Source organism: Biomphalaria glabrata, chromosome 9, assembly GCF_947242115.1.
Source record: "Biomphalaria glabrata chromosome 9, xgBioGlab47.1, whole genome shotgun sequence".
NCBI lineage: Eukaryota > Metazoa > Mollusca > Gastropoda > Planorbidae > Biomphalaria > Biomphalaria glabrata.
The window spans coordinates 18,445,349-18,464,154 of record NC_074719.1 but is presented as its reverse complement, the minus strand read 5'-3'; the positions used below and the strand labels follow the sequence as shown (position 1 = coordinate 18,464,154).

At 33.7% G+C, this 18,806-nt stretch overlaps 1 protein-coding gene and 1 non-coding gene across 4 annotated transcripts; one reads left to right on the top strand and one right to left on the bottom strand.

The window, feature by feature from the left end:
• Positions 1-4,454: 4,454 nt before the first annotated feature.
• Trnaa-cgc (transfer RNA alanine (anticodon CGC)) lies at positions 4,455-4,526 on the bottom strand. Its single transcript has one exon. It is a non-coding gene; the product is annotated as a tRNA-Ala (tRNA).
• A 260-nt stretch (positions 4,527-4,786) lies between these two features.
• LOC106070496 (serine/threonine-protein phosphatase 2A activator-like) lies at positions 4,787-17,415 on the top strand. Of its 3 annotated transcripts, none has more exons than XM_013230417.2 (11): positions 4,787-4,865; positions 6,472-6,609; positions 7,650-7,744; positions 8,040-8,126; positions 11,480-11,605; positions 12,066-12,183; positions 12,667-12,766; positions 12,865-12,989; positions 14,779-14,879; positions 15,326-15,433; positions 15,573-17,415. In XM_013230417.2, the coding sequence occupies exons 2-11, from the start codon at positions 6,588-6,590 to the stop codon at positions 15,801-15,803; spliced, it is 1,113 nt and encodes a 370-aa protein (XP_013085871.2). In that variant the 5' UTR covers positions 4,787-4,865; positions 6,472-6,587; the 3' UTR covers positions 15,804-17,415. The 3 variants fall into 3 exon arrangements, with proteins under 3 accessions (XP_013085871.2, XP_055898016.1, XP_013085873.2); XM_056042041.1 differs by having other exon boundaries at positions 4,800-4,865; positions 6,517-6,609; XM_013230419.2 differs by lacking the exon at positions 4,787-4,865 and adding an exon at positions 5,719-5,987.
• Positions 17,416-18,806: the final 1,391 nt, after the last annotated feature.

Genomic DNA, 18,806 nt, shown 5'->3' with positions numbered 1-18,806 from the left:
TAAATAACAATGAATTGAATCATTGTTCCTTGGTGTAATGAATATACAAGTCCTAATTTTGAATTGTAATGTACCAACTTACTTTTAAAATATGGTCCATTATAGTCCATATTCCTCCCCATTCTTCCTCTCTCTCTCTCTCTCCCTCTCTCTCTCTCTCTCTCTGACTACTGTAAAAAAAATAAAAATAAATAGAATAATTCATATTCTATCACAATAATCAAACAGAAAAAAAGGAATGACTAACAAACAGGCAGACAGAATAAACACAATAACCGATTTTCTCTGTGGACTCTGTGTTAAAATGCTGCACATTATTGAAAGTGACAATGTCTCTGATGGCAGAAGATATCCTTCACCGTTTGCTCAAAAACTGCCCCCGTCACACCCACTATCCGAGTATCCAAGTGTAGACACGGGCTAGTTGAAGGGAGAGAGAGAGGAACGGAGCTCATTTTTAAAACTAATAAACTTTGCGTGTACATCTAATTATCATTGGGGAAATCAAAAAAAATCGTTCATTTTGAATGATGTGCCTGATTAAAAAAACAAAACAAAAGCAAACAGGCGTATAGGGAAAATAAAAACAGAAACCCTTCTCCACCATCTTTTTACAAAGGATCTCCACATTTTCTCAAGTCTATACACAACATGAAACAGTTAATAACAAAAGTAATTCATTACTTCATCTTTCTAAAACATTTTTTTTTTGTTACGAGAATTTCTCCCCCACCAGTTCTTGTTCAAAGAGACTTTTATTTTTATCGTTGATCGCCAATAATTTGTAATCAACTTGAATTTTGTAAAACAACATATTTTTTTTATTTTTTTTTAGAAATATGCGAATGAAGGAGATGATATTCAGAGCTGACTAATCCAATCCATGTTTTCTCATAAACTCAATACCTTGAAAGATCCTTGCTTTGGGTGTTCAGAGACTTTTGAAAAAAATGTGTCAAACTTTTTGAGTCTCTTTTTTTTTTTTTTCATGCTTAAAAATATAATTTTTATCAGGAACCCTAGCACTGGGAATTTTTCTTCTTGTGCGTTATCATTATTATGTTTGGGGATTCAGATGGCTTCATCAATATCCGAGATCAACTGCTTATTGGTTCCCAGATGAGGCAACTCTTATTAAAGTTTTTCTTCTATATTCTTCTATATCCTCTGTTGGGAGAATGCAGCTTTTAATGACATGGTCTGCATTCTCTTGTGACACTCCCACTAAGGCAAATTTCTCTGCTCCCAATTCTCAGCTTACGGAGTAGTCTCATTCTGTTCTAACCGGTTATACATGATTTAATTTTGGGGAATAAACAACAAAAAAGGCCTCACCATGAAGGAACTATTTCTTGAACAATAGGATACTAGGTAAAATACATTTATTTTATAAATTACATTTAGGTGGGGTTTTTTTATTACGGAATCTTTTTTTTTTACAAATCTTATATCAACTTACTCTGTCTGTCTGGTAATTATTTCTTTTGCCTAACAAAACAAGAATCGATTAGAAACAAACAAACAAGTAGTTTATTAACTACTTTTAATTAATTAGGGAAAGAAGGGAAAGAAAGTGTACTTGACTGATGTGGATGTATAGATTGAATTAATCCCCTTTATACTTTGTCGAGAGAAAAGTTTGAGACTTACAATAGATAACTATCTATTTTCATAAGCACTTCCCTGGCTAGTGTTTAGTGTGAGAGGTCAGAGTGGGTTTTAGCCTTGCAATTCGAATTTCAGTTCTTTATTTCTTTTTTTTAATAAATGCTTCTAAAAAGCGATCACTCAGATACCCCCTTCTTTCTCACGCCACCTCCTTTACTTTCCCAACAGAATAGGATCCTAGCGCATTGAGAAAGCTAAAAGCATGAAATTGCGCTAAACGAAAACAACAAACAAAAAAAAAAGGTAGAAATATTTGTAATCGCACTTAAACTATTTTGTATTTATTTATTTTTGTATTTTTCAGAAGAATTTATATTAGAATATGTTGCAATAAGAAAATAAGTACGCATTTGGAAACAGTAAGACCTATACGCATACATTATGAACTACTGACATCATATTCAGCGGTTTTCTACCTTGTTAGTATCGCGACCTCCTAGATACAATTCACACAATGAGACGATCATCAATCGTAAAATTTGGTTCGTTTATTGGGCTAAGTAATTCTAATTTTTTCTATCGTTATAAAGTCATTTTCATAATGTAGACTAGCGGTTCTCAACCTTTCCAGTTCGCGACCCCCAAATATAAATTTCTACTAGGCGGCGGCGCCCAACAATAGACTATTTTTATTTTTTTTTGGTTTATCGATAAGCTTATAATTAAATTAAAATGGCTTATTATTCAGACTTGCATTTATTTACTTTTCTATTGAGTATTCACAATAGACATGTTGCATACTTAAGTAACAATTTGACAAATATGGCAAAGTATAGAGAGCAGTCTTTGTTTCAGTAAACTACATTATTAGAGAAATAGTGTTTGGAAAGTGTTTACAAACACGCCAATGATAGTGCGAAGGTTGAGCTTGTTTCTGTTCCATAAGATCAGGAATTCAGTTGTACAAGTCTGCTTCTGAATTTGGACTTTACAGACTGGAAAACCGTTTCCCAAAGATTTGTTCATGGAAGTGGAAGAAGAAGGTGCAACACAATCTCAAACAAAACGGGGATATGAAATATTTGGAATACCAAGTACGATTCAAAGATGCTTGATGAGACGAATCCAAATTTTTTTTTTGGGGGGGGGGGGGGCGACCCCTGCTAATTTTTCATTCGACACCCACAGGGTTCTCGACCCACGGGTTGAGAACCCTTGATGTAGACCTATCTATCTGATATGCCTGATGTATTTGTACCATTCCACTACTAGAGTTGTACATTCATTGGCAAAGCCTGGAAACAAATGGATCCTGGACACGGTTCTTGAAAATGGTTAAAATAATCTTCTGAGAAATTTGACAGTTGATGTAGGCTACATTATCTTTGTGAAAAGAATGACTAGCTAGTCGGCCACACTGGGAAATCTCTAGTCTGAAAGTTAAAATTTTTCAAATTATAAAAAATAAATAATTTAAATTTGGCTTGAGAACTATTGAACATTTATCCTGAACAGGGCTTATGTCTTCAAATATTTTAGCGTGTGGGCCCTATTAAATAAAGAGTTTAATCAATTAAAGTTCAGGAAAATTGTGCGCATAGTCTTCTTAGTCTAGAGCTATTTATATCTATCTTTTAGACATGATTAGAGTATTATAAAGTGTAGTAGGTCATTCCGATAACTAGGATTTATTTTTCGGTTGGGGGGGGGGGGGTAAAAAAGGTCAACTTCTAAAATCTAACATTCATTAGTTATTTAGAGCAAAATGATTGCTCAACAGTAGGCCCTATGTATAAAAAGAGGACTGGCCTATTGATTGATTTTTTTTTTAATCTGATATGTTCGCTGTTGCTAGAATCCTAGTTTGGGGGGTCTACTTTTTTTTTTCATTATCAAAGGTAAGTAACTCAAAGATTTAAAACAATTTTTAGCTATAATCCAATATGAAGAATGATCTCCCTTGCTAAACTATTTCCATTTAAGATGTCAATTCTCATTTTAACTTATTAAAATGTCTCATCTGTTATTAAATTTAATTGAAATACAAATTGTAACAAATATGTTTAAACTATTGGGCTAGTGCTGGCCATACTTCCATTGCTGTGTCTATGAATAGTACCAAATTAAAATAATAAATATCCTCAAAGAAAGTGCTACACATGAATTCCAGCCTTCTATTAGAATGACATCAAAGAAAGACGGGCATTCCATTGGATGAAATACTTGGGTTACTGAGTATTTAAAATCTAATATGGGAATGGAGACCGCTGGTCAATAAAATATAGTCAATCTAAGCGTAGGAAAATCTACTGGACAATTGAAAAACTCAAGACGTAACGGCTCAAACGTAGTCTACGTAGACAAAACCATGATTTTAGTTCAACACTGACCACTCCCACAGACATCCACCCATCCCAGTGGCGCTCTACGGATTATGGGATGGGGGGGGGGGGGGCTCTGAGAGGGGGGCCTAACCTGCTTGAAAACATTTGTCTTGATTCTTTTCTCTCCATGCTGGGAATCTAATTTTTGTAGATCTGTCTTCACATCGTATTCTTGGTACCGTGTCTTTAGTGTTGTTGTTTTTTTTAATTACCTCCCCCGTTTTCTGACTTTCTTTCAAGATGACCCGTCCAGCGTAATGGTCACTATAGAATATAGATGGGTTTTCATCCTGGTAAGTCATGCCCTCCACCCATCTTACAATTTTGTAAAAAAAAACTTTTAGGATGATTTTCTTTTTCCTAGTTTTTTAGCTTTTTTTTTTTTTTTTTTTTAAATTTCCCTAGGGTTTTGTGGATATTTTTCTGTGTAGGCCAGAAGCCAAAAAAAAAAAAAAAGGCACTTGGAGATGCCGGGGATCGAACCCGGGGCCTCTCACATGCGAAGCGAGCGCTCTACCACTGAGCTACATCCCCAGCCGAAGTAAAATCTTTAAGAATCATTTACTATCTTAAACACATTCGTTACTACTATTTTAATTTTAATTTATTTATAGAATATATTATATAGACTATATAGATGTACTATGACTATATTAATTAACGTTATTTTTCTTTGTATGTTTCTTAATGTAGTTCTAGATGTAATGTAAAGCAACGAAACAGTTTTCAATCGATAATGAAAATCGTTTTTTTTTAAATGTACATTTTGTTCCTGTTCGTATTTTTAGTTATTTTAAGAAACGAAAGTAGTTCTTTAATCATTAAGTTTAAGAAACATGAAATCTATCATAAAAGTAAAAGCTGTAAATAAAAGTAACCAACTCTAACTCCTACTTACTTAGATCTAGATCTAATATTTAATAGATCTATTCTAATCTAGATCTACTAGATTTTAGATAGATCTAGATCTACTACCATAGTCTTCATCTACATCTAGAAACTAAACTATATTTTATTTTACTATAGATCTAGTCATAGATCTCAATCTCTCTATCATAATCATATTCATAGTCTATGTATGTCTCCTTTCGTCTCGAAAGGCAATGGACATGGATGCTCCCAAATGAATGACTGGTTTTGGTTTAATCTTGAGACGTGGGGCTAATCAAGCCAATTCTAGAGCGGCAGACTTTGCTACAATTCATACATGTGTATGCCTCTAATTCAGGGCTGGTGGACAGGACAGCTTTCTTTTTTTCCCCCTTGATTTAATTAAGGCCACTTCAAATGGAAGTTCAATTCTTTTGTTCTCAGCGAGGGTTGTCCCAGCACACACAATCTGTCTCCATGCACTCCGGTCTTTGGCTATGTTTTCTCACATACTTTCGCTGATGCCTGTGAGTGTGGCTCTCATGTCTCGCTTGCAGACATCTCTAAGACTATATGTTAGTATTGGGCTGCCCTTGGGTCTGACTCCTTCCACAAGCTCAGCATATTAAGATATCTTTCAGGATTCTACCATCTGGCATGCGGGTGACATGTCCAAGCCAGCATAATCTTCTTTGTGTCAGGAGAGCATACATGCTGTTCATATTGGCCAATCTCAAAACTTCCTGGTTGGAGATCAGGTCCCTCCAAGAGATGCCCATTATGCATATCTGGCAGCGCAAGTGGAAACTATTCAATCTGTGCTCTTTCAGTTGCAGCTCTGTGTGCGTACTTAACACATTGGTCACAAATGGATTTTAGAAACAATGAATATTGTTCAATCTGAACATGATCATTGTCAGATGGTCCAGACTGAATATCTTGCCACATAGATTTTGTTGGTGAATAATTCAATGAAACCATAGAGGCTCAGTTCCATTTGACTTCTAATAACTGTTGCTGTCAACCATACTTTTGGCATCGTCAGTAGTCACTACCATAAATTTCTCCAAGGGAATAAAGATTCTCTATGATGGTTTAAACTTCTTTGACAGTGCTTCGCCACAGGTGATCCCATGCATGCTCCTAATAGCTACTACTTGTCAGATTTTTTTTATAAATACAAAAATTTTGAGCGGTATCAGATATGTCATTCGTCTCATCAGCAGCAACAGAAAATAGCCTTACAGCCAACTAATTTTCTTCTCTATTCTCATCTATCCTCCACTCTAGGTGTAATTATATAATTTCGTCTCAAATCAAGAATGCTGCCTAATTTATTTATGTGTTTGGTTTCATAAAGTTGAATGTTATGTTCATTAAAAAAAGCCACTCTTTTCTTATAAAACAAATATGTTGGCTTACTATGGTACCAATCTATTTACCCTAAAGTAGTGAAAGATTTTTTTTTAACTTTTTTTTTTGGGGCACTTTGTACCAATGTTTCAGGGGGCTGGATGTAGCCCACGGGCCGTATTTTGGGCATCAATGTTCCTTAGCATAGCTTTTCTAGAGTCTAGACCTATCTATATATATAAATCTATCTCTACAGTCATAGAAGTCGAGATTTAGATCTAACAGACTAAAGTTTGTGTAGTTGCAGTATAGATCTACAGACTTGAAACTACAGTCAGTACAGCAGCCTAAAATTGAACATTTTCTTTAAAAATGTCATCTATAAAAAAGAATGGTAAGTAAACATTTTTTTCTTTTTATTGGATCTAGATTCTAGAATTTGAATTGAGATCTAGTCTAGAACTCAGATCAAGATTCTAGAAATATAGTCTATAATAGAATCTCAATAAGTCTAATGACTCACAGACAAATCACTTTAAAACTGGTTCACTTGACAATTCTGAATTCATTCATCACATGATATTTTTGGTTCACCCAACAACTGGCTCATGATCAATGGTTCACATGACAAATGGGTTCACTGATTTGGTTCAAAGACAATTTTGTTCATAGGATAGTAACATATATATATATATATTGTCAACATTCTGCTCACATATTAGTTCTATTTGAAAATATCTACTTGAGAATAGCATATTCATCTAAACTTGTTAAAAAAAGTTGTCTAATACAGAAAATAGTTTTGCAAATAAATGGTTTATATTTTATTTGTCTTGGCTTCTCTCTTGTCTAGTGTTTTGGTTATATTTTATACATTGTTCATATATACCAATTTTGAAAAAGTTTGTCACTCATTTTAAACCTCTAATTTACTGTATAATTGTCATAACATCCTTATTTCCATGTTTTGTAGAAAATAGCACCATTGGTACTGTACTTGGTGTTAGGAAGACAAAGAGTTTTAGGGTAATAATAAATCTAAAAATAACTATGAATGTGAGTGTCTATATTGCATATACTGTTTAGCTGGTACTGAAATCAAGTTGGGATTAGAAATATACAACTCTGAATGATCTGTCTGATGAATGGGGGCTGTACAAAAAATGTAAAGGAAGAGAGATTCTCATTACTAAAATTTTACATGAATTCTAATTTTAAATATTAATAGGAATTGGCTTCACAGTTGTTATTATTCAATGGCTGAAAGTATCTGAGTTTGTGTAGTCATGTGAAGCACTGCACACATTCATTATTAATCTTCAGAATCGAAGATATTGCCATTATTATATGCATCTTAAGGAGCCAAAAAACAACAACATAACATTAGTAATAGATGAGTAGCTGATGTCAACTTTATGCCTTTTACTTATCCAGATAGTCACCTAATAGATATCAAGTCTCATAAATTCTGTCTGCCTGAGAAACAGATCAAACTGCCAGAAGACATTCCCAAATGGGAAAAATCACAGGTTTTGTTTAAACTTCTTTTTTGTTTTTCGATAAGGCAGAGATACTCCTTAACTATTATTGCCTACAACATCACTTGCATTGGTCAAAGTAACATTTAAACTATATGGACACATTTTAAAAAATCATTTTAAAAAAAAAGTAGTTTTTATCTGCTGCTAATTATGACTTTATGGTTTATTGTTTATAAAAACTTATTGAATAAATTTAATTGTTTGGTAAATCTCATTTCTCTGGCATATCTTCTATCTCATAAGCAATTTAGGTTTAACAAAAGAAATCTACTTTATTTGACAGGCCTATGCTGATCTTTTAGGATTTATTCTTGCCATGAATGAAGCTGTCAAAAATAAAAAAATTAGAGACCAGTACCCAGTTTCTCCAGTAAGTAGGAAAAACAGTTTGCTTGGTTTTAAAATAAATTATTTATGGTTGACTCCTAATGTGATAATTTTAAGCATTCACATATTTGTAAATGTCTTGAAAATTTCTATAAAAAGAACTTTTGAGGTTTCTTGTTAATCATTAAAATAAAATGCAAGATATTCTTAGGGGAGTTACCATCTTCTACCAACCATAAAGACCCTTAGATGAAAAGGTTAGCTGTGAATATCACATAAACAGCCATGAACCAACTAATTCACAGTCAAGGAGGATTAGGTGGGGAATCCCCATGCTTGGGACATTTATATAACACATCTAAAAAACAAAGTCCATGCAAATAAATGTAAAAAAGCAAGTATAGAGCATTTTAACTCTAAACTTCTGTAGATTAATCTCATTAGCTAGGGAGCATACTTAGAAAAAAAAAGCAGGCTAAAGTCTTGAGTCAATGGCCTCCTAGCGCATAACACATAAATGCGCAACCTAATGTATAATTGTAACTTTGTTTATTTTTTGTAAATATGAGATAATTACAGCAATTTTTCTCACAAAACATTTTCAAATCAATTTTACTCTTAACTTAGTACATAGTATACCTAGCATGAATAACTAATGAATAATAATAATTATTAAATTTATAGAGCACTGTTAACAAACATAATGTAAGCTCAAGATGCTGTGATAACATCACAACATAAGCTTGAGAGCTAAAATGCAAACTAATGTACAAAAGTTTTGTACAGATAGGTAGTGAGCTCAGTAGCCAGTGGCGTAGCTAGGGAGGAGGGGGGAGAATTTGAAGATCCCCCCGGGCCCCTCTTGAGGGGGGCCCCCAAATGAGTGTCCAAAATTTGTTTTTCAATAAATTAAATATTACCTAACCCTGCCATGTAATCTTGCTTTTCATGTTGTTATAGAAGTTAGTGACCCTGTTGTATGTATTACGCACAGATTATTAACACTTTCCGTGTGGAGTTACTCTGAATTTCGAGGAGAAACTTCCAAAGCGCTGACTAGTGCTGTGTTTAAAAAGGAGAGTAACACAGTAATACTTGGTGGTCCACAAGAGAAGCTACGTCGGCAGTTTCCTTGCATCTCGACAAAATCATCAAGCTGTTGGAGAAACTTTCTGAATCAGCAACTGAAAGAATGTACAGAATCTTCTTCATACAGTGGAAAATTATGCATTTTTAGCTTATCTGGAATTCTGGTCAAATCTCCTGCACCAAATCAATATAATTCAGAAGAAACTACAAAAGTCTGGACTGCACCTACTGGAATCTGCTGAAGAAATTAAAACCCTTTCATGCTTTCTGCAAAATGATGAGAAACTGACGAAACTGATCACCCAATCCATCAAAAGAGCAAAAGAAGGTAGTGGATTTCCTGTAACAAAACAACCAGAAGTAAGAAAAGACTTGATGGGGAGTTGAGTTCTGATGTAGGACTATCAACTGAACTGCAATTCAAACATATTGCGACGGAAGTGCTGGACAGACACTTCATATGGAGATGAGGGACAGATTCCAAAGGCTGGAAAACTGTGTGGACACTTTTGGGTTTCTTCTTGAACCAAGACACCTCTTGGAGTTTATGGATGGTGACACGCTGATGAAAAACTATGTTACTTTTTCCTGATTATGATGAAATACAGGCAAATCGCTTGTTCAACTATGTCATTAATGCACGAGCACCTTTCATCAACAAACTAGTGCCACAATCACCAATTGATACATTCAGGAAGCTGGCTTTATATGGTAATTATGTATGCTCAAAACCTCTGACATCGCTAGAGCCTTCATACAACTAGAAGAAGCATCTCGACCAGCAGGACTTGAGGTCAATGACAGTAAAACCAAGTGCATCACAATGACAAGAGACAATCAAACAGAGGGACAAAATATCAAAATCAAAGACCACGAATTTGAAAACGTCCAAACTTTCAAATATCTAGGAAGTACTATTAATTTCAAAAATGACCTACTAACAGAAATAAAGGAAAGAATAGCAGGAGGCAACAGGGCATTTTATAGCACCCACCATTTACTTAAGAGCAAAACGATTTCAAGGAAAACCAAGAAAATAATATACAAAACTATAATAAGACCAGCAGCAATGTATGGAAGTGAGACCTGGACACTGACAAAGACATCTGAAAATTTACTTAACACTTGGGAAAGAAAAATTCTTAGGAAAATCTATGGTACCATACAGGATGAAACAGGGTGGAGGACATGCAATAACCATGAGTTATATCAATTGTATGAAGACCCACCAATAGTGAACGGAATAAAAAAGAACAGACTACGTTGGGCAGGTCACCTTGAAAGAATGTCAGACAACAGAGGGGCGAAAATCGTATACAGGCAAAAACCAAAAGGCAGGCGACCCAAAGGCAGACCCCGAATGCGATGGATAGATGATGTGGAAGCAGATCTGAAGCAGCTTGGGGTTAGGGCGTGGAGACGAAAGGCCCAGGAGAGATCTGAATGGAAGGATGTGTTAAAGCAGGCCAGAGCCCTCCATGGGCTGTAGCTCCACTGGGATGGATGGATGTATGCTCAAACCTTGCAACATCCATTCAAATACTGCTAACTCAGGCCATGTGAGAGATCATTCTAAAAGCTCAAGTTAATCAAAAAACTATCTCAGGAGCACAATGACGCAAGAAAGGCTTAGCATGGCTTTAATGTCAGTCGAGTCACAAATACTAGACATTATTGATGTAGATGATGCTATAGTAGATGCCTTTGCTGCACAGAAAGCACGACGTAAAGCGATATGAATTGAGATTTGTCACTTGTGCATTGTTTTGCCAATAAAAAACGGCATTATTTATTAAAAGATTCTTGATGATTATTTCTTGTTAATGTTACTGATATACTGTACCAATTTGAATGTAGGGTTATATATTTATTAAGTACATTAATTCATGTCATGATGTCGAATGTCAAAATGCAAGGGGCCCCCAAAGAGGTCAATCCCGCTGTGCCTCCAAATCCCTAGCTACGCCCCTGTCAGTAGCGCATGAATTCCAAAGCTTTGGTACATAAACTGTAAAAGCCAGCAATCTGTAACTTTTGAGGGAGAAATGTGTCAACACTAGAAGCGTTGAGTCCGTGGAGTGCAGGGCTCTCTGGGGGAACAGTTTGTGATCAGTTTGCTAAGATACAGGGGCATTTCTTTATTTTAGATGCTCTAATGACAAAGTGTGGCCACCTTGTAGTCAATTCTAGCTTTCACATGAAGCCAATTATTTTAAATAGTCTTTTTTTTTTCCTTTCAATAAGAAGCATTTATATATTTTTGTTTCTTTAGTTGTTTTTTGTTGTTTATTTGAATTTTGTAATCAGGTTGTCGAGAAATTAATTGAAATATTGGACAAGCTTGACACCTGGATAGATGAAATACCTCCCATTGATCAGCCACAAAGATTTGGAAACAAAGCATTTAGAATATGGTTTCAAAAGCTTAGTGAGGTATTGGCCATGATTCCATTTCTTATTATAACATTTGAAAAAAATATTGAAAAAAAAACTATAATCAATTCCTTCCTTACACACACAAATAAAAATCAGTTATATTAAATATATTTTAATTGCATTAAGTATGATTATACTGCAATTCAGATATTCAGTTTAAGTTTTCATTAAATATCCTTTGCAAATTTCTCTTCAAACTACTTCTTGTTATCCCAGGCCAGAAAAATTGAATTTCTTAATAAAATCTTTCTATTATATATGAATTGTATAATAATTCTCAATAAATGAAGCAGCACTCTCTGCTTGATTATCTTGGATTGTGAAACTCAGAATTTAGGATGTCCTTGCATCCTGTAGCTGTCAAACAAAATGTACCCCAATATTTGTGTGAAGAAGTAATAGTAGTTGCTGCTAATAATGCCACATTTATGTTTCTCATGAGAACCAATTTTTGCAGGAAGGGCCAAATGTTCTGAAAGAAAGTCTACCAGCGGAATATGAATGTGCTGTTCCAGAATTATTTGGCTATTTCTTAGAAAGTTTTGGTAATGACACACGCATCGACTATGGGACAGGTGAGCTGAGGGCATTGATTTGAAGTTTATTTTATGCTTTAAAGTCAACACTTAAAATTAAGTATGAACTTAGCATCAATTTATTTGGCAGATCCTACAAATTTTCTTTCTTCATATTATGTCATACAAAAACTCCTATATTTCATTAAGTCAAATGGTAATATGGGATTAGCAAATTATGGGATTAATTAAACTTTCCCTTTTGTCTTCTTTTGTCATCCTAGAAGTTCTATACATGTAAGCCTATGTTTATGTTGTTAAGAAAAATGTTTCTTATTTTGAATTTTTTAGTTCAATTAAAAATATTTGTAAATCAAGCTTTTTAATACATCAAGCAAAACAATATTTGATGAAATTCCTGTAAATCATGGTTTGAACTTTTTTTTACTTCAAATAAAGTTTTCCAAAATTATGTACCAAACAACAACTAATCATCTAGATTAGATTAGTTGTTTTTATTTGTTCTCTGATTTGATTTTGTAGGTCATGAATTGTCATTTGTGGCATTTCTTTGCTGCTTATGCAAAATAGGTCTTGCGACTCAGGAAGATTATCAAGCACTGATTCTTAAAGTTTTTGAAAGGTAACATATATGACTTATATACATGCTTTATAATAAATTTATTTTAAAAATCCAGGCTGATCTCTAATCAATTAATATGCCTTTTATTTTTTTCAAAGATATATGAATTTAGTAAGGAAACTACAACTGACATATAGAATGGAGCCTGCAGGTAGCCATGGAGTCTGGAGCCTAGATGATTATCAATTTTTACCTTTTTTATGGGGCAGTTCACAACTATTAGGTAACAGTCACCAAATAAAGTAATTAAAGGATATACTTTCATCTCCTAGGAATAAAGTGGTTGGCTGCCAATTTGTTATTGTCTTTTTTAATTCATGTGAAAACAGATTTTCATTAGATTTAAAATGGATATTTCTTTGTCAACTCAGCTTTAATAGATTTCTTTATGGCAATTTTAGGCATAACATCTTGATTAATTATTCGCTACGGCAGCTGATAAAACTTTTTTCTTTTGCTTCATTCAGTCTGAATATTTAAGGAAAATTGACTAAAGCTTCTAAATGTGACAAAGTTAAACTTTTTTTTGTATGGTCTGTTTCTATGCCAATGTATAAGTCCTAATACCCCAATCAATTATTGTCAGAACAAAAGTTTATGATGAAAGTAAAGCTGTTAAATTAATATTCATTGAATTATGTTATTATGGTGTATAATACAAGTAATCTAAAGAAATATCTTGCTAGTTAAGGTTGAACTCTGGAAGGTGTATCTTTTGTATCTACAAATTTTAGCCACCTTCTGAATCCAACTCTAATGGGTACCTGACATTAGTTGGGGAAAGTAAAGGCAATTGGTCATTGTGTTGGTCACATGACACCCTCATTAGCCGTAGAAACAGGTGGTGTTATTATCTACCATATAGATCGCAAGGTCTGAAAAGGGTGCTTTACTTTTTTTTGTTAATCCAACATCAGGTGAAGTTCATTATCATCCATGCATCTCATTGGTACTTGTATCTCATAGTTTGTTTAGGAATGCTCTTACAGAAGCACTTGCTGTGTTCTTTATCTTGTCCAGAATTTTTTTCTAAGCTGGACATAAACAGTACAATGTAGTTATCCCTTTAGTGAGTGTACTGAAAACCATATTCCTGAAATCTCTCTATTTTCTGAAGTGAAAACAATGTATATATTAATGTCATCAAGTAGTAAACCACTAGCAATAATAATGTGCAGTCATTTTAGTACAATATTTGGAGTCAGGCTCAAATTCAGGATCAAATACAGTTTTCATACAGGGCCTAAAAGTATTTTAATACTAAATTAATGAATGCAGTAATTGCTGAATACAATTAAATATGATAAGTATCTAATGCTACTTAAATGTAGACACATTATATGTCTCTTTTTCATGAACACTTTTTCCCCCATTTCACTGCTGTCCTTTGAAACACAATCATGACTTTTCATAGCCTGCAATAATTGGCCTATTATATAAACATTGAAACTTAAAAACTAGAGGCTATTAAAATATTAATTGTAACATTTAATTACATTTAAGTAGAACTTTGTTTAAAAGTTTCAAAATTGTACACCTAAAGTATGGGAAAAGTAATTTAAAGAGTGGAATAAGTATAGTTGAAAGAGAAGTTATTAAGTCTTTGAATAATGTAAAATGTCTAAAATAAGTATAGTATAAGTATAGTGGAAGGAGAAGTTATTAAGACTTCGAATAATGTAAAATTTCTAAAATAAGTATAATATAAGTATAGTGGAAGGAGAAGTTATTAAGACTTTGAAAAATGTAAAATTTCTAAAATAAGTATAGTATTCCTATTTTGCAGAAGTTCACTTCTACTGGTGAGCTTGGGATAGAGATAAGTGAAGGGACACTGTCTAGGTCTAGTCAAGTGTTATTTGCCACATTGAAAATCATTATGCTGCGGGTCAATCTATGTCATTGCTGGATTTACTACACATGAGTGGACATGAGCTAATTAAACTAGATTTTTAAAAAAAATTATTGCTAATTATAGTTATCAAAGCTTATCTTTCTTGTATTGTGCACAGATCATCCAAGAATAAAGCCAAAGTCTTTTCCCGATGAAGATATCTACAATGGCTTTTACAAAGATTACATGTTTCTTAGTGCTATTAAGTTTATCAATCAGGTCAGTGTTACTTAAGGCAACTAGTATTTTATGATGCTATTGTGATGATAATGAACCAATTTCCTATTTTTAATGTTGTTGACCTAATGTGTCCAGGAATCCTTATTTTATTCAGAATTTAAAAATCAATCCTAAGTGGCATTTATAAGTATCTAACATTCAGGAAGGAAAGGAATATATATATCTTTTAAATGTCTATACATATCCAGCTTGTGTTATGAAATGATTGATACAGTTAGAATTACTCTGGTTATAACAGATCGAATTGAGAAGTTGTACAGTTTTATGCTTCAGTTTTTTTAATAATTTGTACATGAAACAGTTCATTGTACTCGTGATTCTTAAATTACAAACTGAGCTAGGGTATGATTTGAATTTTTTATTTTTTTTTCTTGTAATCCATGCAATCCTATTTGAAACAACAAAATCATTTATATCTTTTTAAGGTCAAAACTGGCCCCTTTGCTGAGCATTCTAACCAGCTTTGGGGTATCAGCGGTGTTCCTGTGTGGTCAAAAGTCAATTCAGGACTTATAAAAATGTATAGAGCAGAGGTAAATACATCTTTTAGAGTAAGAAAAATTATCATGAAAAAAAATTTTGTTTTGATGCCAGATTTTTTATTTTTAGTATTCAAAATATTTCTTTTAAAATTATTTGTAATAATTTGTTTTTCTCTTCCTATTTAACAAGATTCTGGCCAAATTTCCAATAGTTCAGCATTTTATGTTTGGCAGCTTGTTAACTCTGAACCAAGCAGAAAATCCAGCTCCTGAGTTAGAAGTTCTACCACCTGCAACATCATTTAGTGGCAGGCCACCTATGATGGACGACATCATGATGCCTCCACCAACAATGGCACCTTGGGCAGCCAAGCCTGGTGCTATACCGCCCACATCAAGGACTCCTCCTCGAGATCTTTAACACTCAACAGACATTAGAAACTGTCATAGAAAAAGATAGAAACTTTGATTAACATTTTTTAAAAATTTTTTGACATTATTTAAAACATAATGGACCTCATTCACCAAAATGAATGGTTATGTGATGACCATTGATAAATAAAAGAAAAAAACAGTCTCGTGATAACCATTGTTGATTTGAATTTGGTTGTAAGCTGTATAGAAGAGATAGGGAAGCATGTGGCTCATTGTTGTTTGTTTATGATTGGTGAATGAGGTCCATTCTTGACATAGTACACAAAACTAGAGTCAAATGGATGCTAAGATGTGCTAACTGGATAAAATTTTGTTGAATTGTTTTATCTAAAATTGTAGCAACTCAGAAAATAGTTGAATTTTATTGACAAGTTTTCTATATACTTGTCTATAAAAGATAATTAATGTGACATTATTTATTTTTAGAACCAAATAAACTGGATTAATTATCTTTACTCCAGAATTATTGTTACATCATCCAGTTTTCACAAAGACATGACACTTTATAGATCTAATTGAAACTGCAGTGTAATTTATATTGTGCACATGAACAAATTAAGGACTAGATGATAGCTTTTAGTCTCACTGACCTCTACATGGGCATACACAATTGTGTGTATGAAGCCCATGTAGATTAGTTCTTAGTTTCTTGCCTTCTTTGTGTCTTGTGACAATAACATTATTACATTTGTATTCAGACCTTCAATGCCAATAACTTATTGTATATGTGTTCTTATTTTTTTACTTGAGTGTGCATGGCATAATTTTACTTTACAATGAAGGCTTAAGTTGAAAAGTAATGTGTACTTTATAGAAAAAACAACAAACATAACACTCCAAAATGGTTTTGTAGTTTTTTGATGAACTCATCGATAGGAATTCTTTTAAAGTTATTGAAACCTACTATTTATTAGAAAATGCAGCAAAATGTATTTGTATACAGATACTTTGGAATCATAACCAGAAACTCTTTTGCTAAGTTTTCCAACGCCATGTGTAAAATCGATTCGATACTCCATGAATTATGATTTTTTATTCAGCTACTTTTATTTAGCTATTAATTTTTTCACAAAATCAAGAGTAATTACAAGTTTCATCCTCAATGTTTATTCTATTATATCAAGATTATCTGATCATATTTTTATTTAAATATATTTTATAAGAGAAATGTATTTATTATTTTTACAAAGAAGAAGGAGACTCAGTTCTGTTTTTCTTTGGGCTTACGTTTGCTCTTCTTATAAAAGGTATTCTAAAATTCCCTTTGGTAATAATCATACTAGCCTTTAAAAAATAAATATGCTTCAGTGAGAGGGTTAGAAAACCAGTAAGAAATGAAATTTTTAAAAATTCTTTCTTTAAAAAAAAGTTTGAATTGTACCAAAATATTTGAATTCCTCAACCATCTATGAAACATTTAAGTGCATAGGCTTTGAAAAAAAAATGGTTTTAAAGAAAAACTATTAAAAGTTGTTGTAAAGATCACTCTATGAATATGTTTTGTTTGCTTCAGCATTTCACAATTTTACTTTTATATAGCCATTGTGCAGATTGAGGATAAATTATCTATTAAATAGATAAAATAAGATTCCATTTCATTTTTTAGTTGGTGTTCATGGTTTTACTTAAGTTCATTTAATGGATCAATCCTGAACATATACCTAATCAATGCAACTGTCAAAGTTTTACAAGTACTTACATTTAAACATTCTAGAACTTCAATGTTAATAAAGTACATTGAGCATAACCACCTTAACTCATTTCAGGTTCGGCAGCCATTACTGCTGGTTCCACTTAGGTAGCCATTAATTCTGACTGCACTCAGGTAGCCATTAATGCTGTTTGCTCTCAAGTAGCCATTACCGCTTGTGCCACTCTGGTAGCCATTACTCTGGATGCACTGAGGTAGCCATTACTGCTGGTTGCACTCAAGTAGCCCTCAGTGCTGGTGGCACTCAGAATCACTTTCAGACTTATTGTTTTCCAGTTGTCTTAGGAATGTTGAAGTTGTTTATTCACTTTGATTAGACGTGTCCAGTTGTAGTAATCAATTCCAGCAGTTCCATACCCTAGTATAAGAAGACTTAACTTCAAATTGAATCCAATGAGAATAATTTCATAAATTTAAATTATAAGAAGACATCAACTTATATTTTCCTCCTCCACAACTTTGCCTTAGATTTACATTGTAGAGCCAAAAGTTAAGCTCTACCTAGAATTTACAAACTAATAGTTTAGCTCTAGCTAGTATTTACAAGCCAAGAGTTAAGCCCTACCTAGTATTTACAAGCCACAGTTTAGCCATAAACCTAGCATTTACAAGCCAAGAGTTAAGCCCTACCTAGTATTTACAAACCCAGAATTAAGCCCTTACCTAGTATTAACAAGCCCAGAGCTAAGCACTACCCAGTATTTACAAGCCAAGATTGAAGCCCTACCTAATATTTACAAACCCAGAGTTTAGCCCTACCTAGTTTTTACAAGCCCAGAGTTCAGCCCCACTTAGTACATGCTATACCAGAGTTAAATTCGACCTTAACATTTACAAGCCAAGACTTAAACTTAAGTCTTACTTAGAATTTACAAGCCATTGACTACATAATGAGGAGAGCAATGAATCAGACTGCCTTTGGTATTCCATGGCGTGAACAAAAACCGAATGACAGACTTGGACTTCGCTGATGACGTTGCACTACTCGGGGCTACAAATCAATGCATACAAGAAATGACGGAGAGCCTAGAAGAGACACCCAAAATTGACCTCCGTATAAACTTGGATAAGACTAAAATTTTGCGAGTGGGATATAAGGCAAAGGGTGCCCCCGTCAGACTTGGCGAGTCAAAGCTTGATGAGTTGGACAAGTTTACATACCTTGGTAGCATCACAACAAACGATGGGGATGCCTACCATGATGTTGAGTGCCGAATAGGAAAGGCAGGGAGCATTTTCCAAAGGCTGCAGCCTATTTGGACAAGCCAAGTCATTGGA